Genomic DNA, 22,448 nt, shown 5'->3' on the forward strand with positions numbered 1-22,448 from the left:
GATATTTTATATTTTTCTAAATTTGAATCTACCGTTCGACTCCCGATTTGGAATTTTGAGAAAACTTTATAACGCGCATGATTTGAAAATTGGTAGACTTCTAAATAAGTGCGATTAGATCGACTTGCCAGAATTAGTACGAATTAATTATCAATCGTTATGAATACTCCGAGAATATTTTTCAATGTATTTTAAATACTCTTTCTTTATCTCTATTATATTGCTGGAAGTATGCATAAGATAATACAATAAATATTTTTAAAGTGATGTTTATCAATTGAAACAGTTATATATAATATTACAACTTCATCATACTTGCAACTTGTTTAAAAAATGGAAAATATACAACTGAAATGAATATTATCTGTATCAATAATGTTTGTACTTATCACTGCAACAATTGGAACTAATATTTATACACCAATCTTTTAATGTTCTTCTCTTTATACATGTTATTAATCAAGCTGTAGCAATTGTCCTTTCTTCTTCTTTTCTTTCCGTATGAACTTCTATCGCTGGAGATTTAGATTCCATTAACTGAGCACTGCTCTCTTCAGTTGCATAAATAGATTTGGATTCTTGTTTTTCTTGCTCACTCTGCCATTGCACCTTTAAAATAAAACACAAACAAATTTATGTTCAACCGTATCATAAAATTTAATGTTTCTTTTGTTTTTTCATAAAAAAATAAAATACCTTCTGTTTATGTTGTTTGATAGCTTCCACACATCTATCTACCACCATTGACTCTGTTAAGACACCATCTTCAGACGCATATGCTACTGCTTGCCACGCAACACCAAGTTTTGCTAATTCCCTACCAGACATTCCTTCTGTCATTTTAGCCATTTTACTACACAGAGCACCATAATCAAATTGTGCTACTTTTAATCTTTTATTGCCTTCAATAGCTGGATGAAGAACAAATTTATCAAAGTAAAGACGAACTAGGCGCTCGCGTTCTTCGATACCCGGAAGATGGAACTCTACCATTTCATCCAATCTATCATTCACTGCCCAGTCAAATTGTTCTGGAGTATTTGATGCCAGAACTAACATAAATTTATTACTTTGCTCGCCTGTTCTATATAAAAATGCATTTAACATTGCTCTTAAATCTTCTGATATATGTTCGCTCGATCTTTTCCTTAAAAAAGCATCTGCTTCGTCGATAAATAATAAAAGACCTTTTCTAGATGTCGTTGCCCAATCAAAAACTTTATGTATTGCAGTGACACCATCCCTTCCCAAAGGTGCCAGATCACCGCCTGTCACAATTGCATAATCCATGCCAGAATGTTCTGCTAATTTTTTAGCAAACATGGTCTTACCAGTACCAGGTGGACCATGCATTAATATATTTCTATACATTCCACGATTTTGTTTTGTATTTTTAGTAGCAATTGCAACATCACGTAATCTTTCTTCAAGTTTTGGTGCTAAAACTACACCGGATAAAGCATCAGTCTGCTTATCTTTGAATTTTTTAACAGCTTGTATAGGATGTTTTACAGTATCCAATACTGTAAATCTAGAAGTTTCTCGAACTAAAGATGGTTTTCCTAAACGAGATTCGATATAACGTGCAGCTATACTGGTTGATCCCTTAGCAGAGTATACGCCAAAGGCTAAAAGTGATAAACCCCCTGCAGCAGCAAGAATTTTGTCCCAATCTTGTAAAAGAGCTGTGACTCCAGTACCAAGTACCGAACCTGCAGTTCTAAAAAGTATCATTCAAATAAATATTTAGGGACGAAACAATTTTCAGATTCAAATCAGAAAAAAGATAAGCACTTTATCTTTTTCATAGTCACCTTATAGATTCTAAGACAGTAATCCTATTTTCAGATGCCTTCAATCTAATTTGTTCCAAGTTGAGATCTTGGTTTTCCCTATCAATCTTTGCTTTAGCTTTAAGTTCTGCTTCTAATTTTCTCATTTCATTTTTATGTCTCAATTCCATTTCGTGCTCAATGGTGGCTTTTCTCATAGCTTCTTGTTTAGCTACCGATTCCTCTTGCCTTCTTAAATTTTCATCATTCATTCTTTGTTGCTGCGCCAATTGATCGTCGTAACGTTTTCTAGCCAACTGATCTTGATATTGAGCCCTTGCTTGGTGCTGTTTTGTTTCTTCTTGCAAGGTTTTACGTTTCTCTTCTCCTTCTACGCGTTTTTGGTCAACTTTCATTTGCTCAATACTAGCTTCGTACTTTTTTAGTTCTGTTTGCATTTCTGTTTGTTTAGTTACCTCTTGCATTTTGGAAAGTTCCAAAGCTTGTACAGCATGAGCTAGAACAATCATGATATATCTTACTCGTATTAGTTAATATTATATATAATACTATACTTATTAATTGAATTATGCTTTTATTAATGCAAACCTCAATTTATGGATTGGAATAAAATTTATTGAAATTTATTTTTTGTTTCATAAAGAATATTTTCGTTATATGGTTATTAAACATTTCTAATTTAAATTAGAAACTGAATTAGCAAATATATTTGCTTTATATTTAACATATAGATGATCTTACACATCGAATATTATATTTAACAAATATAATGTAATAATTTAAACTACATAATAACGAAAATTGTCATCGTCATAAACTCATTCATATAAATTTTATGAATAGGAACATGTTTCTATAACCAAAGAACGTAATCAATTCTCGCTTACGTAACCTAAATATAATGTAAGATCGATGTCAAAATTAATTAAGAAAAAATTATCATACAAGATCTTTCAAGTTCTTTGGCAGCTGCAGCCGCCCTTTCTAATGCGCTCGAATCGAATCTGTAAGCTTCCATTTGAGATTTCATAAAATTTTTTGGAGGAGAACCATCTCCACCACCGTCTGCGCCTGATGCCGGTGGTTTAATAAATTGAGAGAAATCCTGTGGCTGTTGTGTGTTACGATAACCAAAAAGCCACGACATTTTTAAATAAGCGCAACAAGTATGGAAATTCTTGGAAGTACACGTTTGTTCTTTCTTTTTAAAGTTTAAATTATTATCCTTCAGTAATTCGATAAAGCGAACCTCTCACGTGCACTTTACGGACATTGGACACGACCAACACGAACCATGTAATACGTTTTAGAATTAACCAGAACGAACAGCGCGAAAACGAAGGACACGCAATTTCATGCGACTGCACACGCTATTGGATATATCTAATAACCAATGAACGCGTTGCTTTCAAGTGATATTATGCATTAAATATAACCAATGGCGATATTGCATAGTAAAATTTGTCATAAAATATATTTCATAGCATCAAATTATTTAAAAATGGCATCCTAATAAATGAATTTTCTCTGTATATTTTTTATTTGCATCTAGATTATATATATTTCATCGATAGAAATGAAGTTATCAGAAAAAGAAAATATTAAATCCTATATGTGGAGAATGCCCTAGAATAAGTAACTTGATATTCCCCATTGTATTTACTGCGCATCCAACTGCGTCATTCATATTTCCACATTTCCAATTAATCAAGTGAAATGTTTCGTACGCGTTTTATTTAATGTCAACACCTCACAGGAACGTATTGAAAGTGACAGCTGACGAATGTAATAAATTTTCGCATTCTCGATTGCCTGTATATTTGAACTTTACGATTGTTTTCGTATACAAAAGCAATAGCAACGGAGAATCACATATATTCTATTAATACAGTATGTATGATATATTAGTAGATATCAGAATTATTACTCCATAATATTATTTATTTTACTTTTTCAATATATAATGCACTTTCAAAGCTTATTTTATGTTTCAAGACTATTTTATTTTCCAATATTATCCAAAATAGAATATATACTATGCAATACTATAATGATTGTATACAAATATCTAAAGAACTGTCAGATCTATATTGTTTCTTAATTAGATTTTTAATTGAGTTAATATTTGTTCTTTATTGCTTTTACGAATTAATTTGATATGTTAAATTATATGCATATTCTTCTATATTCTGTAAAGTATAATCTTCTTTAAATTTGACATTTGATAACAAAAATTTTAATTTGGAATTTAATTCGTCGCAAACAATATCATTTTTTAATTTTTATCTATAAAAAGATATATATATATATATATTTACAGAAAATTATATTAGAGCATTTGCTCTATAAAAATTGATCATGGAACAAATGATCGCATTGAGTACACAAAATCCATTATCATTATTGGTTAAATTTGGAATGATGGCTTGGAACAACAGTTGTGGAATTGAAAATTGTTCAGGACATGGTGAATGTCATAATGGCACTTGCTTATGTGAAGTAATATCTCTTTATTATAAATATAATTATTGATATATATACATTACATACATTTTTTTTTAATCACATATTAATATTTATATATTTTTTTGTTCAGATTCAATTCGATGGACCTGAATGCCATGTACCAAATCTAAGTTATTATATAGCATTTGCATCTATTTTCTTTATATTGGCATTCGTATGTTTTATTCAACTTGTGATGTGTATTATCGCTGAATGGAAAAAGATGAAGGCACCTTCATTTCTGAGAGCTTGCCGAGTTACTACTCAAAAAGTATTATATTTTGTAGTCTTTCTTGCATCAGTAATACGTGGAGCATATTTTACTTCTCCAGTAAGTACATCCATTTGTTTTATAAGTTTATATCTTTGATATTACAATTAATTTAATATTATTTTCATTCTTTAGACTGCATTCAAAGAAGGTTGGTCGAGAAGTTTATTATCAGCATATTATCCACTTCTATTAAGTGGGTCATCTTTAATTGTATGTTTTTGGGCTGAAGTTTTCCATCTGAGAGATGTTCAATGGGATAAACCACAATTTTTATCAAAATCTTTTTTAGCATTTGTTGTATTTAATATAATAACATATTCATTATTATTAACTGAATTTGTTATTGCACAAATAAATTCTCAAGAAGATCAAGTAAGTTACTTGACAAGTTTCTAATATGTAAATATTCTGTTGAATGTGACTTCTTATATTTACATGCAATAGTGATTATATTACATAAGATATTACATTTATATTAGAACGTTTTCCAGAGCTATTATACACACATTTTTAATGGATGCTATGCAGTACTTTTATTCATTGTTGTCATATTTTTTTTGATATATGGAGTGGAAGTATACTTTAAGGTATGTTGATAGTATCAATATATTTGAAACAAATAATTTTCATTGTATTTATCTTTTATCATGCAGTTATCTTTCGGCATGATTAAGATATGTCATATCATTTTGAAGATTTTGTTAAAATATTGATGCAATTTTCTTTTACTAGGTTCGAGGTGGATTTTTAAATGAGTACCAGGTTGCTTCTATTGCAACAAATATACGTACTCCAGATGATTCAAAGTTACTAAATGAAGATCAAGTTACAGCTAAATTATTTGATTCTCAACCATCTACATCTGATATTTTACACATGCAACAACAAGTGAATACTTCTCAATTACATCAATCTAGATTTGGTTTATTATCTCAAGCATTTATGTTGTTTATCGTGGTTGGATTTTTATTTAGTGAAACACTCAGCGAATTTTGGAAAACAAAGTGAGAAAACTAAAAAATATAAAAACAGTAGAATGAAAAGTAGAAAATCAGCATACCTAATTAATATATCGAATATTCCATATTTTAGAGTTCCCTTATATAGCAGAAATTGGCATGATGTTGTGTTTCGTGTAATAGAAGTTGGTGTAGCATTATGGTTTCCTTGTGTTTTGTGGAATTGTATGAGGTAAGTTGTATCTAGAAAATGTATACTACCAGTATTTTATGTTCTTTAGTGTAATTATTATATCACTCTTGTTTTTTTCTTATAGTCCTGAACAATTATGGATTTTAAATCCAAAACGAATTTTGAAAAGGCTAGATCTTGACCAAACAAAACATATGAAAGAAATTGAATTGCAAGATAAATGTGCAGCACAAGAGTCTGCTGTAATTACTGATGGTACATCAATCAATAGTAAAGATTGTTGGATATGTTATGACAATGACAGACACGATGTTGGTCCATTAATACAGCCATGTCAATGCAGAGGTGATGTAAGTGCAGTCCATCATGATTGCTTGCGTAGATGGCTTGTAGAGGTATGTTAATATAATATATGTATATATACACGTACACATATAAGATATAATTATATCTTTTATTCAATTCTTTTTGTCTATGAATAATAAATTCTTTTTAATATTTACTTTATTAGAGTTCAGTTAATGCAGATAGTCTCACTTGCAAGATATGTGGTACTAACTATAATGTGGAACATGCTACTCGTTTGGATTGGCAAAATAGTTTAACAACGAAACATTGTCTTCAAACTATTGCAATTGTTACTACAATGTGTGCATCTTCTGCAGCCGCATGGACAGTCATACAACTTGTAGAAGGTCCCATTATTAGGATGCTTGCAGCTGGTGCTGCTTTGTTGATAATGTATGTTTGTATAAGGTGAGTTTATGAAAACATTGTATATTTCCTTTAAATGCGTACGTTCTAATTTTTAAAAATTATTAAAATTTTTTATTATTATCATTAATATCATTCTTTTCAGATTTTTGAGTTTAAACACAGTCGTGGCTTATCAACGTGCCAAAATTTTATCATTAAATATTGTAAATTCTGATAATAGTGGAACAGCAACACATGTTGCCACAATCAGTCATACTGTTTCTGTAGATTTAACAAAAGCAGAACCTGCTATGATATAGGCAGCATAGCATATCGAGCAATAGGAACATAGGATCTGGAATAAATAAAAAATTAATGATTGCAAAGACATTATAGAAATTCTAAGGTAATAATAGTAGAATCATTGAATACATGTAAATAATAAGTAAAATGATAGTCAAATGTGGTATACTTGTAATAAAACTTTTTTATGATAATTATCAGGAAACTTTAAAAAACGTAACCATTTTCTGTTGAAATTTACGTATATATAAAATCTGAAAATTACTAATTAGTAAAAAGAAATAGAATACTTGTAGTTTGACATTATATTTTTTTTTTGTTTAAGTGTTTAATTCTATTTTTATACTGTGAAAAATGTTGTAGTTATATTTAATAAAGTCGACAAATACGGAATTATAATAACTTTTAATTTTTATTTGTTCTAATATATATCTTTCAACATTGTGAGTACAACATTTTTCACAAAAACAAAAATAAAATAAAATAAAAAAAAAATATTCATTCACAATATTAAAAATATACACTAACACTGTTATAACATATATCATTAAAATTATTAAAGTAAAAAGTAGTAGTTGTATTAATGATAAAAGATTATCGAAAAGTAAAAATTAATATTTAATGAACAATAATAAAATCATAGATTTTAGTTTTATATAGTTTATAATGGGAATAACTAATAGATTCTCACATGATTGAGATTATCAGTATAAGAATTTAGTGAATAATTTTCATAAATTGTTTTTTAAACTACCATATTTGACATCAATAAAAATAAATTCTTTATTTTGCATTGAAGTACAATATTAGAACGAAATACAGCACCAAACATTTTTTTTTTTTTTTTTACATAAAGCCCACAGGTAGTAGATTGTTAATTATACATATTGGAAATAATTATGTTTTCAGTTGAACTTTTGCCAAAGACATTTTATCATTACTTGTTTATGAGAGCATATACTCTTTATATGATTATGCATATTTGATTTAGATTTAAGTTCGTAATATGAAAAATTAGACATTCAAAATGTCATTTGATCACTTGTCATGAAAGTCATTATCATGAAATATATGATATTTCTATTCACAATTAAATTTTAGTGAGTGATATGTAAATATAATAACTAATATTGGTAAGTAGATTGTCAATAATATTAGTACTAGTAATAGTAGGATTTAGTATTTAAGTATGTATTATTGTTGATTTAATCTTGATATGGCAGTTACATAAGTAAATATCTACATAGTTTATTAGAAAGAATCTGTTAAAGTGATATCATTAGTGTATGTTATACAACTAATGAGGCAAAATATACTTTTCTGGGATTGTTATCAAACGAAAGAAATTTTAGTTAATATTTTACTAGTAATTACAAAATTGACTAAAGCAAATTTTATAAGAATCAATAAAAAGAAAATATTGCCATGCAAATGTTTCTCATTTATTAATAATATATTGCATAATTCAAAACATAGTTTAATATGTTACTGAAATATTTTACTGAATGTCTTGATATTTTTACATTTGTATGAAAATAAAAAAGATAATTGATTTATTTACTATTTTATAGATCGAAAAATTTATAAGATATATTTGAAATTATGAATTTCAATTACATTATATTATAAAACATTATCACTTAGTAAAATGTAAATATATGGAGAATGATTGTATACGACTTTGAATGGGATTGTTTGAAAGAAAGATGAGGTAAAATAATTACTATGTATGCGCGTAATATGCATCATTTGGAAAAACAATAATTATAGAAAAAAATAAGAGATAAATAAAAATATTAGCAGTATTCTGTTATTTTATATTTCCCAGGTATTTTTTACTTAATAGCTTTAACATAATAAGGTCAATAAAATAAAAATGTAAGTGAACAGTGGAAAAGCAGATTATTCTAGGTGTTGAATTTTAGAAATGATAATTAGATATTTTTATTATTATTATATTATTCTTTAAGACAACTACTTATATGTATGTATATGAAATACATGTTACAAATTAAATCGAATATTTAATAAGTAGCATAATTATAGATATACAAATCAAACAGAACTTAACATACTGTTTACATTTATCGCTAATTTAAATTTTGTAGTTCTTCAAAATTTTGCTCCAACTGTGCATTAATATTACCTCTTGTCAAGTGTAAGTGGAAACATTGTGACATGATATTTGTAATTTCTTTAATATTGTTGGATAAATGATAAATGCACCTGGCATCCTGTTCAACCTATGCTGAAACAAAATAGATTTTCTATTATAATTCACGTGAGAACAATAAAGAATATAATAAAACAATATATCATAGAGCATATGTCAGTATATCAGTAACATAATTTATGCATTGTCTTACATGCATATCACAATATATCTGTAAAATTAAAAAAATGATATATCGAGACATTTCTTACTACTGAATTAATAATAGAGCTCGATTTATTAAAAGTTTTAATTATCAAAATATATTGAATTCACAATAAATATAAAACAGAAAATAATATATCCGAATTTTCATTTTTAACGTTCAACTTTCGTTTTAACTGAAAATATAAAATGAAATATATTATCGTAGACAAACGTGTGTAATCTCTCTTTTATTATTAAAAGATTATTTCTCCTTAAATATTCAATATATTTAAATAAAAGGAAAGGAAATCAGATATTACGTAATTATAATATTTTATTGATATCTAAACTGTTTTAAAAATAAAAACGGTTTTTCCAACATTTCGATTATGTATGACATTACATTTATGTATAAAAACACGTCATGCGTTAAAATTTAATCATATAAATGGTCGTTTTATTAGAAACCCTTGCCACGTTACATACAATAGGTATAGATATTCTATTTTGTAAATAAAATAAATATCGCTGAATTATATACCTGCAATTCCAGCAATTGCTTCTGAAGCAAAATATTTCACGTCTACATCACTGTCAGTATTAAGTTTGTCAAGAACAGGTTTCACTTGTGTTTGAACTGCAGAAGGCTCTAGGTAGGGCCCAATCCGTTGTAATGTTTTAGCAACGTTAAATCTTACATTTGCAACATTGTCAGTTGCCATTCCTAAGACCGTTGGAAGCATTACTTTTGTCGTTATTTCTGGACCACATACTTCAGCCAATACCTAAAAAAAAAAAAATCATTAATTTAACAATATCATTATAAAGATCGATATGAAGCATTTGACTACTTTCTTATAAATATAACTTAATCAAAATTTATAAATTCAATTTACATTAATACAAAATAAACATGTCATCCTATGAAGGTAATTTTGATCCCTGGACATTGCTAATACTTTAGGTATTACAGTATTTTGTGCCCATTCTGGTCCAAATTTTTCCACTAATTTTTTCAAATTCAATGTCGCTGCTTCCCTAATAGCATAAACATGGTCTACAAGCCAAGTCATACATAAAGAATTTAATTTCTCATCAAAGAATTCCACTCCCAATTGACCAGCTAAGAGAGGCATATACCTGAAAAGTAAGTTTTAAAAAATAAGAAATTAAATGAGTTTTCAAGTCAAAATTTAGTATTTATTAATTGAATACTTACTCAATAATAGCTAATCTAACTCGCCATTTAGAATCTTCTGCTAACTCTACAATGGCTGGTAAAAGTGACAATGAAAGTTGTTGTATGCCTATAACCTCATTAACACATTCTAAGTTGCTAATAATGTTTAGACGGACCTCAGGACATTCATCTCTTAGTTGAGATAAAAATAGAGGTAACAAATGTTCGATCGTGCTACGAATATAAATTGTACGTTGTAAATATTTAAGATTAGTGACGCGTAATCTAACCACTTAGTTATGTTTACACTTACTTATGTTTACCAAGTATTGGACTAAGTCCCATTATGACACTTGCTAAAGCTGATTTAACGTGTTGATTAGGGTCTGCTACAAGTTCTTTAACTATAGGTAAAATATTATTCATAATAATGGATTCTTGATTAAACTGATCAAGATTTTGACAAAAATCGCGAACTTTATCAGCAGCTGCTGCTCGTACTTCAGCTTCTATATCCTTTAATAATACTTGGAATGCGGGAACAAGATCAGTTTTTGTAATTTCTGGTCCAACTGCTTTCTGGAGCTATAAATTATCATACAATATGTTTAGTCTTCCATTATATGTAGTTAAATGTGGTAAAGAAATGATAATAACATACATCAGTAAATTTATCTGCTACCATATATCGTACACGCCAAGACTGGTCGCTGGCACATTGTCGAAGCGTTGGCATAACTAATTGTTCAACATCTTCTGGCTGTAATAAAGCTGCAATACTGACACACGCTTCAACTGCTAAAAGTCGTACTGAATCCTAAACATAAGATATATAATTTTTTCGCTTTTTTTTTTCTCAATTTTCACAAGTAATCCAAATATGATATAAATATCCATACATTGAAAATACTTATGATATTATTATTTGTATAGAAATGTTCTCTATTACATTAGTTCTTCATGAATATATTTACCTGTTCATCTTGGGCAAGTATAACAAACATAGGAATTAAGTCTGACTTTAAGTATTCAATTTCCACAACTTTAGCAAACTCTCCTAATTTGGAGGCAGCAGATCGTCGTGCCATAGGTGTATCATCTTGACATAGATTACGAAAGTGGTTTCGTAAACTTGCTATAATTTTGGAAAGTGTATGTTGAACAGTAGACATTACAGAAAATTCTTATATAGAAGAGAAATAGATTAAAATGAAAATAATTTCATAAAAAACATTTATTACCTTTGATGGTTGGACTAACACGTGGATAACATACACTAAAAAGTCCACAAGCAGATGTCCTTGACGTAAACCAATCTCCAGATGCCAGACGTTGGACCAAAGGGACAAAATGTTCTTCTAGATCTGCTGGACTATGTTGGCTCGCAATATTTCTCAAAGACTCAACTGCTTTATCACGAACCACAGTTTCTTCAACTGTCGCTAGTGATTCTAAAGGTGGCTACATAAAAAATTTATATATTATTTCTGCTTTATTAATAACATGAAAATTATAAATAATTTTATATACGACAACAACTTGAACATTTCAATTTTGCAAAATATTTTCATTTCGTTTTAGCATTCAAAATATTTTGTTATTAACTTTATATATATTAGTAAAAACCATATCATTTACCAATAAACAATAGACAAATTCCGGTCCTCCAACAAGAGGTGTAAATGTACCAAGCTGTTCTGCCAATGCAAGAAGGACTTCATCTTCATCGTAGATAGTTTCTGTTAAAAAAGGTATTAGCTCGCTACGAGTCCTTTCGATACCTAATGCAAGAGCAATTGTAGATAATTTCTTGATAGAATTTAGACGTAACTGTAAAATAAAAAAGTGTATGATAGAATTAAGAATTTCCAAATTTGAATAAGATTAAAGCTTTTAATGTATATATACACTAATACTTTTATATCGATACTCAAAGTTTATGACATTTTGAAGATTTTAATAAATCTGCTTGCAGTTACCTGAACATCCTCATTCTTTAATTCATCAATTAAAACTGCGATCGGATACAGACTATCGTCCGTAGTGGAATCACTCGCTGCCATTTTGCTACCGACTACACTTTAGCCGTTTTAGCAGTATCTCTTTCCGAACGTTCGTTGAATGATTTTTTTCTTACTGCAATCTATTTGTTCGGAATGTATTGTGCCACGTAATACGGAACAAAATGGAAAAGATTTCCAACAACTGTTTATAAATTATAGCATAATTGGCGAAGAGAAGCATTAATTAAAACACGATCGAAATCTACCCCGACCTATCCCGCGACTCCATGAATCACTGACAATTGTCGTAATTATTTGAGCTACCGCTAGATGGGGACTCGATCACCGTCAAATACCATCATTACAAATATGTAGTATATGTAAAATACATATTTACGTAGCATATGAAGAGCTGCGCCGCCTAGTGTCGCAAAAATCAATAGGTGTTTCATATAGCTTCATATAGTTTATGCTTAAATCGGTCTAAACCAAAGAGTATTCTACTCTTTGAAATTACGTGTACACCAGCTAGCTCTTTTCTTTAAATCTGCACCCGAGATTGCTTGTACGTACATTTCGAGTAATCAAACACGTATGTCTTTACAAGTTATTAAAAAATGTAAAAAGTGTTTATTCACATGTAGTTATAAAAGAAATAAGGATAGTTATCGAAAACTGTTTTGATTTGTATTCAAGAGAAAATCACTTTTTTTTTGCGTAATATTGGCGTGCGTGTCAAATTTCGCCAACTATTTCCGGAATAGAATTTAGCCGAAAGATAAAAGGTGACGTTTACATAGGAACTATTTTCGAGGCGTATTGTATGTGTTTTTCACCTCTAAAGAACGACCTGTATTCATAACCCACGTAAAGGAACATAGTACACCTTGCATTTTTTGTGGTTATATCAGTCTATTACATCGTAATAGATATTAACATCCAGACTAAAGAATTGTCTTAGGAAATCGATTAAGGCATTCTCCGCGGAGAAGATGGGCCTGACAATAAGCAGTTTACTTACCCGATTATTCGGTAAAAAACAAATGAGAATATTAATGGTAGGCTTGGATGCAGCTGGCAAAACCACTATTTTATATAAACTCAAACTTGGCGAAATTGTAACGACTATACCAACAATTGGCTTTAATGTCGAAACGGTAGAATATAGAAACATCTGTTTTACGGTTTGGGATGTTGGTGGACAAGACAAGATTCGACCACTTTGGAGGCATTATTTCCAAAATACACAAGGTTTGATCTACGTGGTGGATAGCAATGATCGTGAACGTATCGGAGAAGCCGAACGTGAATTAGCAAACATGTTGAAAGAAGATGAACTCCGAGATGCTGTACTTTTGGTCTTTGCGAATAAACAAGATTTACCAAATGCTATGTCTGCTGCTGAGCTTACAGATAAACTGGGCCTTAATTCACTTCGTGGACGACATTGGTATATTCAAAGCACCTGTGCCACGCAAGGCCATGGATTATATGAAGGACTTGATTGGCTAAGTAATGAATTGGCTAAAAAGTGATAGCATGTTGTATGTTCAATTGTGTCATCACAGACAATATCCTCATTCAACATCAACGTAGAACACAATTTATGGTTTCTTATGTCATAAGGTTACATTAATGTATAATTATGAATCTATTAATACAGTACTATGTACTTTTCAAAACCATTGTGAATGCAATTGAACTAAAAGAAGGACATTATGAGACAATTATAAACTTACTAAATCATTTAATATCTTGCTCTCAAAATGGAACTTATCTTGCTGATCAATATAAAGGTAATAGATTTGTTGATATACAATATGTCTGCTAAATGGATATCAAATAAATCACATATAACATTTGTTAAATTCATATTTATATTTTATATTATTTTGATTATATTTTTCTTTTCATATCAAATAAAGGATTTATATCTGGTTTCTCTTTGATATTACACTCATGAGCAAATCACACTACTGTAATAAAATGAAGGTTTCTAAAATTTATATAAAAATCTATGTTCTGTATGTAGAATTTTATGTTCTTACTGTTTCTTCAAAATGTTGTATATAATACACAACATAATGTACAACATAATTACTTATGAATTCATATTTTGCTTTTTGGAAATTAAAAATATTAAATAAATGATGTTAATACATATTAGTTTTAAATATACATATATGGATGATGAAAGAATATCTAGAATTTATAAATTCATTCCTTTTTAAAAACCTAATATTTATATTATAAGGAATATGCTTGTAAATGAATAATAAATATGAAAAAAGTATTGTAAACCATAGCTCACAAATTTATTTTGCTTTTGTATTTAATGGATATGACAACTTTCCCTATTACATGCATTAATTATTAGAAGAGAAATGCCTCAAAACTGATTTTGTAAACTAACTGAATGTATAACTTTATTATTGTACAAAACAGTACATTGGACATACAAATACTGTGTATAATATAATACATCACACTTTTTTTAATATGTGGCATATTATACTTTGTAAAGCTCTATTCTGTGTCTATTCCATAAAGTAAATAATTTACAAAAGAAAAAGCTAGTAAATATTATTTACACTGTGTTTTAACATATAATGGAACAGACTGCTTTTACTGCAATTCTTGCAATTGAACTTTATATAATGCATTATCCTTAATTATATTTTATCATATACCTTACAGTTTACATTTCAAGGAAAATTTGTTATTAAAAAAAATAATTTTATTTTTATATTATACCAATAAAAATTAATCAACTTTCCTCCTTCCTCTCTCTCTCTCTCTCTCTCTCTCCCTCTCTCTCTCTCTCTCTCTCTTCCTCTCTCTCCCTCCCTCCCTTTCTCACTGTATCTCTCTCTATCTATCTACCTATCTGATGCCATTATATATAACATATTTGCATTTAACCAAGTGGCAGCTATGTAACTTATGAATTAACCATTTAGGCATTAGCAAATAGTCAATCTTTATTGTATATAGAAAATTCTCTATTGCTGCAACTTGACTGGAATAAATATCACTCGTTTTACTGGAAAGTGCAACGTAATCAAAAGTACTTCGTATCAATATGATCTCAAAGGAAAGACATATTGGAATAATGCATACATTTACATGACTTTACTAAATCATCTATTTTGAAATAAATGTCTATAATAATTGAACTCATTTGCGTACCCACATGTTTTTGTTAGGACCTGTATTATTTTTGCCAAGTACTGGAAAATGATTTTCTAATGTATGATTAACCATATGTGTTTGAAAATCGGAATTTTTTAAAATTTGATTACATGTTGCACAAATCTCTAAACCCTTAACTTTATTATCCAGTTCTTTTTTATAAACTTTAAATAGTTCTTGTTGTTTTGAAATATCAGGTAAAAGAACTAAGAGCTCAGGAAACACATCTTCAACTGCCATTCTACCCATAACGGTACAACAGTGTGCATAATATTCTTCAGCACTGCAGACACCTTGTCGAAACAAGCCACTTATATAACGGAATTTTTCAATCCGATCTTGTTCCATTAATACTTCATTCATTTTAGCTACCAGAGATTTATTTCGCTTTTGAAAATCAGGTGGAAGTATATAAGTATATATGGTGTTATGCTTATAATCACTTGGTAAAATAGCATAACTTTCACCAGAACTGTTTGTAAATGTGAGTCCATTATTACTATGCAATTGTTCCATGTTTTCAACTTTGATACAAAATCCTGGAGGTGGAGATGTAGTAGATTCAAAACCAGGTGGTGGATCTATAAAACCTGGTGGCCTAGAGCCACTGCTACCCAAAGCTGGAAAATCTTCTATTTGATGCACATTATTATTATTGGTAGAATTAAGACTGTCTATTTTGAGTTCAGTACGTTTTCTTAATATGTTATTAGTTGTATTACTATTTTCAGAACTTGTTTTTACAATTACTGCACAAGATCCTTCCTCTAAGTTTTTACACTTCTTTTTATCCTTTTTATTTGTATGCTCAACTTCCTTAGAATTTTTAATATTGTGGGAATTTTTTACATCATTACATGTATCATTGGATGACTGCCCATTCTGTTTGTCATCGTTATTATGTTTGGTAGAATTTTCTAATGAATTATTCGTTGGTTCTAAAATTTGACTGGAACCAGCAACATTACTAGAAGATTCACAATTTTTCTTAATGTCGGCGCTAGTCTTATTTGGTTTTGTATTATTAGTCTCATTTACATTGGCATTGTGTTTTGCTTTTTTCTTTTTTGCTTTCCCTTTTGCTGATTCTGTAGTACTTTTTATATTATTATTAGAAATGCCAGAAGATTGAGGTTGAACCCATGATGGGACAACCATTACTGCAGATTGTTTATTTTGCTTAGATGATTTGGATAAACTTGGAAAGTCCTCCCCAGATTGTATAGGTGGTGGTGATGGTGCTAATGACCGAATTGTTTTCTTGGACTTTGGAGCAACTGCAGACGAGGACTTTGTACAAGTCCACTGTAAGACCTCTTTCCATTGGGCTGAATTAGGAGTACTAGTAGAAGGTTTATTACAGCCCAAAACTGGAAATTCAGAATCTACAGATAATTGTGCAGGTCGAACTCTAACATTAGGTCCAGATACCCTAGTAGTAACTGTACCATTAAGTTCACGATTTACTTGGATAGAAACATTGGGCGTTGAACCTTTTCGACTTTGTGATACACTTGGTCCAGTTAAATTACCACTGGAAACACTAACATTAACGGTTTTAGAAACATTAGTATTAGTAGATTCAGGACCCAATGCAGGAAAGTTTTCATCAGTGACAGCCAATGATTGAGGTCTTACAGTACTACGAATAGTTACATTACCTCTACCTTTAGGTTGATTCAAATTAGGTATGAAAGAACAATTACCTAAAGTAGGAAATTCTTCTCTACTTTGAACATCAACAGATGGCTGTCTAATAAAAGTATTTGCAGCTTCGATATTAGCTTGAGAATTGCTTGAACTTGTCAATGCCATTGGTTGTTGATATTCCCTAGTATTATGATCTCTAAACCCATAATCTCTTGTACTTTTGGAAGTTGACGGTCCTGGCATACCTCTTCTAATTCTATTCTCACCTCGAGGTGCCAAAGTAAATTCTAATTCCAAAGTCCTAGCTTGTTTAGCTGCAGCTTTACTTAATTGTTTTCCATGAACGCTCGTTTTATGTGCTTTTAGATCTATATCAGTTCTAAAAACACTAGTAAATTTTTCATCTACACACATTCCTTCTTCACATAGGAAATGTTCTTGCCTAAAATGATCTCGAAGGTATTCATATGAGCTGTAATACTGATGTAAGCCATCTGCATCACAGAAATGACAATATAAATGATCTCGTCTTAAGTGACGATACAACTCATCATTATCCATGTATCTTTGATCACAAAATTCACAAAGTGGATGACCTTTGTGACTCCTATCATCTATATCACCTTTTCTTCGATGTTGAGCAAGTTCTGATCTTGTATAACAACGTCGTTCACAAGAAAAAATCTGTAACGATTTAAATAAACATTATATATTAAAAATATACTTGGCATATGAACATTTTTATAAGAGGCTAAATAAAAGTAACAACATATAGAATACAGTACTAGTAAAAGTACGATAACTGCAACTATAAAATATTAAATTTCTAATAAGCAAAAAACCAATAAATTTAAAATAAGAAAAATAAAGTACCTTTAGGTTCTCCACGCAAAGATCACAATAATGAAGTTCATGCTGATGTCTCATATGATCCTTCAAACTTTGGAAATTACTAAAGACTTTTTTCTCTTCGCAAATTGTACAAACGTCAGCTAATAACTCATAAAATTTCTCTTGTATATCAACAGTGTCAAAGTAAATGTCATATCGTGTGTCCAATAATCCACCTTTTCGAAGAAAACGAAATGGTTTTATCTCCCTAGTAAAAACAACTTTTGGTAAATCTTGACGACAAATAGGACACTCATTTTGACGACAAAGCACTCTCATTCGTGTACTACATTCATAACATACAGGATGTTCACACATCCCTATACTATAAATTTCCACATTTTTATAACATACAACACATGTATTAGTATTCACACTTTCATTACTTGCAGACATGCTTAATAATATAATTAAGATATGTTCTGTATATATTTATTTTAATTTCTTTAATCACTATGGTTTGATTATAAAAAGAAGACGATGCTTTTTAAATAGTTTAGATAAACGCTTCGTTAAATGATTTATACAGTTGATCATATCATGAGCAGTCCTGAAAAATAAATATTGTTATTCAAATTTAACCTAAGAATACGATATTTCAAAGAAAAATATATTACACGATTATCCAATAGAATATTTCAAAAACTGATCGCCTCGAATTTAATAGGAGATGTTTATATATATATGTTATGAAATTATTTTATTTATTAAAGTAAAAAGTAAAATTATTTCGAAAGTCTGAACTTTGATTCACATTAATGACTAAAAGACAACTGCCTTACGAAACGATAATTATCTTTACCCTTAGAGATGTCCAAAAATAGATAATGAATCTAAAAAAATTGGCAGCAAACAGACGGTAAAGTTGTTCAGTAAAATTCTTAAAGAACAAGGTTATAACCACTCACGAGAAAAAATATTACGATTGCATCTTTTCCGATAAAAAGATTATAAACGACTCGAGAGCGAATCGTCTTCAAAGATGCATACGGTGGACGGTCTTTTATCTTATGAACTCGTTTCGACGTATTTGCGATCTATACCAGATCTTGACCACTTTACTCTACGTAACAAAAAGCAGACAGAAATTACTGTGCAAAACCGGAAATCTGTATGACCACCTCACCTCCAACCCCTTCCTTTGTATATATGTACATACAAGCACTACGATTGACATAACACAATATACGCATTTTCAAACGCAATGAATATAAAACACTCGACGATCATTAGACACTGATCATATATCGCATTAAATACTAATTTATTCATTCGAGATTAAAGACATTCTTATGCATTTGGATATTAGGAATAAATTATATCGATTAACTATATATCTTTTTAGATAAATTTAACGTTACAAGAAATCTATTTATATTATACGAATATAAATAGTATGATATGATATAATTATACATTCAACAAAATATTCTGTAATCTTTAATTTATTAATGTTGATAAATATCTATCAAACAATATGTAATAACAATAAGGTAACAGAACTTGTAGTAATTTTGTTATGGTAAATAACATTTAAAATATTTAAATTTACCGCTATAGTAGTAAATTGAATATCAATTTCCGACTATTTTTGATATATTTTAGAGATTTTTTGTATATTTAAGATTGATATTAATATTGTTTATTTTGTGTATTAAATAAGAAGATAATGTCACAAGATGCTAATAAGTTCAAATTTTTTGATTATTTAAAAATTGTTTGTCTGCTTGGATTAATCGAATAATTATTATAAATATGTATATACCTTTGTATTTGATCTGCATTCAGAAGAATAAAACCAATACTTAGATAATTGTGTCCAGATTTAGTAAGTCTAATGTTATCATTTTCTATTCTATATTTTGTTGTCTAGATGGACAAATTTCAAGTCCAATTTGATATAATCAACTATGACGTCATTTAAAATTACCCAAGCACTGAATCTAGCACTTAGTTCTTGAACGGAAGACTTTGATCGTCGGCATAAACTCTCACTCGACAAGTTTTTTATTACAAAAGGAATTTATTTTCTGTTTTTCTCGATGGCATATATTTTTTCGTAATTCTTCAAAACGTAATTTTTCTGTTTGGTCAGGGTTGTAAATCTAACGACGTCAAACCTTGTGACAGCCAATCATCGCGATGTATCTAGTAGCATATATTTTTGTAAGAGTTTCCCTTCTATAGAAATGTATCTATATAAACTTGTCAAAATAGCGGTAAAGAGTTGTTTATGTTAAGTGTAAGAAGGGCTTGTGTGTCCATTTTCGACGATAGATGAAAGAAATTATTTTATTCGCGAGAATATGTCACAACAAACAGCTGTTGTACAAACTAGTACAGGATCTGAAATAACACCTGCACTTGGAAATTTACAATCTGTTGGACCTACTAACCAAACGTTACCAGTTATATCTGCCATGCAAAGTAATAACTCAGTACCCATTTTACAACCACAAACACAAAATCAACAATCTCAGTATACGTCTCAAACATCAAAACAGCAAACAGCGCAACATTCATCTGTATCAAGTTCTTGTAATGACTTCCCACAAGTATGTAAAAAGATATTAATATAAAAGTTTAAGTACAAAATATTTATTTTTTATCGTGCTTCCAGTTTCTTACTAAAACGCGATTACAAGATTTAGTAAAAGAAGTAGACCCAACAGAACAGTTAGATGAAGAAGTAGAAGAAATGCTTCTACAATTAGCAGATGATTTTGTTGAGACAACCGTAAATGCAGCATGTCTTCTAGCTAAGCATCGTCATGCAAATACAGTAGAAGTAAAGGATGTACAACTACATTTAGGTAACTTTATAAGAAAACATTTATAATATTTCATCATATTAAATAATCTCATTTAATATTAATTCTTTTTTCAGAAAGGAATTGGAATATGTGGATACCTGGTTTTGGTACCGATGAGGTTCGTCCATATAAGAGAGCAACTGTAACAGAAGCACATAAACAAAGACTGGCGCTAATAAGAAAATCCATTAAAAAATATTAAGTTTCTTATGGTTCCTAAATGTAAAAAAGATTATAGTAGCTTACTTTCAATCAAAAATTTTATACTTGTATACAATCATGTGTTGGCATATGAATTGTTAATATATGATCCATTATATTAATATGAGATTATAATTGTTAAATTACATCCTTTCATAATATTTGCTTTTTTATTCCTATTTGAAAATTAATTTTATAATTTTTATTATGGAAAAAAATCTAAATTGATAATATTAAATTGGATATGTATAGTTTTAAAAAAAATTTTGTTTAACAACATATATTTAACATATTCTTTTCAACGAACAGCAAAATACGTTGTTTCAACATGATTCTTCGATAAAAAACAAAACATAATATTTTATTTTATTTCTTTTTTTTTCTATTTTTATGTTCAAGTATATACGGAGTACAAAAAACTAATATTTAAACAATAGTATATTTGGTTAATCATCTCAAAAATAGTAATGCGCGAGAAACTTAAAATAATATTAATTTAAAATTTCAATACTTAAAAATTATGATTTCACTGATCATGGCTTCGTGTGACGTCACAAACTCGAACCTATAATCGATTTTGACGATTATGAGATCAGTCTTAATCTGTATTCAGACGAATGAACATCGAAAGATCTTTTCTAAATGTAAAAATTTACAAATTAATACGTTCGATAATTTTCCAATTATTTATAGTCTTTAATGTACACGGAGTACAAAAAACTAATATTAAAACAATAATACATTCGTCTGATCATTCGAAAAATCGTAACGCGCGAAAAAAATAAAACAATATTAATTTAAAATTTCAGTACTTAAAAATTTTTATCTCGCAGTCCATGGCTTCCTGAAACGACAACAAAATCAACCTTTGATCGATATTGACAGTTACTAGTTCAGTTTCGTTTTGTACTCCGACGAGTGTACATCGCAGTGTTTATCAGACGTGTTTCCCTTAAGTAATAACGAAGAGTTAATGTAAGTACATTATTATATCACTCATTCCTCCAATATTTTATGCAAATTATTATATTTTAAAATTAAATTGTGCAGTGGGAATAATTGGCTTCGCGAAACAACAACAAAAGTGGGCCTTTGACCGACTTTAACAATTAGTATTTCAGTCTTGTTTTGTATTTCGACGAATGTACATCGTAGTACTCACAGGTCGCGATCCCTGCGAGAAATACAGAGAAGTTAATGCAAATACATGGTTATATTACTCAATCTTTCGATATTCTATGCAAATTATTTTATTGTAGAATTAAATTGTGAAGTGGGAATAGTTCGCTTCGCGAGACGACAACAAAATCAGATCTTTGAACGTTTGACAGTTACTGGTTTGTTACAATCTTGCTTTGAATTTAGACGAGTACACATCGCAGTTCTCGCAGTACGAGTTCTCCGCAAGTAATAGAGAAGAGTTAATGTAAGTACAT

At 29.4% G+C, this 22,448-nt stretch overlaps 6 protein-coding genes across 15 annotated transcripts; 3 read left to right on the top strand and 3 right to left on the bottom strand.

Moving 5' to 3' along the window:
* Window positions 1-253: 253 nt before the first annotated feature.
* Window positions 254-3,081, bottom strand: LOC122629177 (ATPase family AAA domain-containing protein 3A homolog). Of its 2 annotated transcripts, none has more exons than XM_043812298.1 (4): window positions 2,739-3,081; window positions 1,815-2,289; window positions 697-1,720; window positions 254-609 (listed from the first exon to the last, which is right to left on the bottom strand). In XM_043812298.1, exons 1-4 carry the CDS (start codon window positions 2,938-2,940, stop codon window positions 460-462), a joined length of 1,851 nt encoding a protein of 616 aa, XP_043668233.1. In that variant the 5' UTR covers window positions 2,941-3,081; the 3' UTR covers window positions 254-459. The 2 variants fall into 2 exon arrangements, with proteins under 2 accessions (XP_043668233.1, XP_043668234.1); XM_043812299.1 differs by lacking the exon at window positions 2,739-3,081 and adding an exon at window positions 2,382-2,400.
* A 270-nt stretch (window positions 3,082-3,351) lies between these two features.
* On the top strand, window positions 3,352-7,072 carry LOC122629178. Of its 2 annotated transcripts, none has more exons than XM_043812300.1 (10): window positions 3,352-3,683; window positions 4,114-4,292; window positions 4,390-4,629; window positions 4,705-4,944; window positions 5,052-5,159; window positions 5,305-5,576; window positions 5,665-5,763; window positions 5,849-6,119; window positions 6,236-6,480; window positions 6,584-7,072. In XM_043812300.1, the coding sequence occupies exons 2-10, from the start codon at window positions 4,152-4,154 to the stop codon at window positions 6,738-6,740; spliced, it is 1,773 nt and encodes a 590-aa protein (XP_043668235.1). In that variant the 5' UTR covers window positions 3,352-3,683; window positions 4,114-4,151; the 3' UTR covers window positions 6,741-7,072. The 2 variants fall into 2 exon arrangements, with proteins under 2 accessions (XP_043668235.1, XP_043668236.1); XM_043812301.1 differs by having other exon boundaries at window positions 3,355-3,683; window positions 5,064-5,159; window positions 6,584-7,071.
* Window positions 7,073-8,662: 1,590 nt separating this feature from the next.
* Window positions 8,663-12,575, bottom strand: LOC122629063 (serine/threonine-protein phosphatase 2A 65 kDa regulatory subunit A alpha isoform). 2 transcript variants are annotated; one of them, XM_043812071.1, is made up of 10 exons: window positions 12,242-12,575; window positions 11,901-12,092; window positions 11,504-11,723; window positions 11,237-11,397; window positions 10,924-11,079; window positions 10,576-10,847; window positions 10,302-10,496; window positions 9,979-10,222; window positions 9,624-9,867; window positions 8,663-8,966 (listed from the first exon to the last, which is right to left on the bottom strand). In XM_043812071.1, exons 1-10 carry the CDS (start codon window positions 12,323-12,325, stop codon window positions 8,962-8,964), a joined length of 1,773 nt encoding a protein of 590 aa, XP_043668006.1. In that variant the 5' UTR covers window positions 12,326-12,575; the 3' UTR covers window positions 8,663-8,961. The 2 variants fall into 2 exon arrangements, with proteins under 2 accessions (XP_043668006.1, XP_043668005.1); XM_043812070.1 differs by having other exon boundaries at window positions 8,663-8,971; window positions 12,242-12,574.
* Window positions 12,576-12,764: 189 nt separating this feature from the next.
* Window positions 12,765-15,011, top strand: LOC122629065 (ADP-ribosylation factor 2). The gene has a single exon (XM_043812074.1). It carries the CDS (start codon window positions 13,258-13,260, stop codon window positions 13,798-13,800), a length of 543 nt encoding a protein of 180 aa, XP_043668009.1. The 5' UTR covers window positions 12,765-13,257; the 3' UTR covers window positions 13,801-15,011.
* Window positions 15,012-15,096: 85 nt separating this feature from the next.
* On the bottom strand, window positions 15,097-19,889 carry LOC122629061 (E3 ubiquitin-protein ligase ZNF598). Of its 7 annotated transcripts, none has more exons than XM_043812064.1 (4): window positions 19,125-19,207; window positions 18,801-19,061; window positions 17,981-18,548; window positions 15,097-17,791 (listed from the first exon to the last, which is right to left on the bottom strand). In XM_043812064.1, the coding sequence occupies exons 3-4, from the start codon at window positions 18,392-18,394 to the stop codon at window positions 15,443-15,445; spliced, it is 2,763 nt and encodes a 920-aa protein (XP_043667999.1). In that variant the 5' UTR covers window positions 18,395-18,548; window positions 18,801-19,061; window positions 19,125-19,207; the 3' UTR covers window positions 15,097-15,442. The 7 variants fall into 7 exon arrangements, with proteins under 7 accessions (XP_043667999.1, XP_043668004.1, XP_043668002.1 ...); XM_043812069.1 differs by lacking the exon at window positions 19,125-19,207 and having other exon boundaries at window positions 15,097-16,827; window positions 17,164-17,791; window positions 18,801-19,118; XM_043812067.1 differs by lacking the exons at window positions 18,801-19,061; window positions 19,125-19,207 and adding an exon at window positions 19,764-19,889.
* Window positions 19,890-20,195: 306 nt separating this feature from the next.
* Window positions 20,196-21,134, top strand: LOC122629064 (transcription initiation factor TFIID subunit 12). Its single transcript, XM_043812072.1, has 3 exons — window positions 20,196-20,553; window positions 20,619-20,811; window positions 20,886-21,134. The coding sequence occupies exons 1-3, from the start codon at window positions 20,305-20,307 to the stop codon at window positions 21,011-21,013; spliced, it is 570 nt and encodes a 189-aa protein (XP_043668007.1). The 5' UTR covers window positions 20,196-20,304; the 3' UTR covers window positions 21,014-21,134.
* The last annotated feature ends 1,314 nt before the right edge of the window (window positions 21,135-22,448 follow it).

Source organism: Vespula pensylvanica, chromosome 5 (assembly GCF_014466175.1).
Source record: "Vespula pensylvanica isolate Volc-1 chromosome 5, ASM1446617v1, whole genome shotgun sequence".
NCBI lineage: Eukaryota > Metazoa > Arthropoda > Insecta > Hymenoptera > Vespidae > Vespula > Vespula pensylvanica.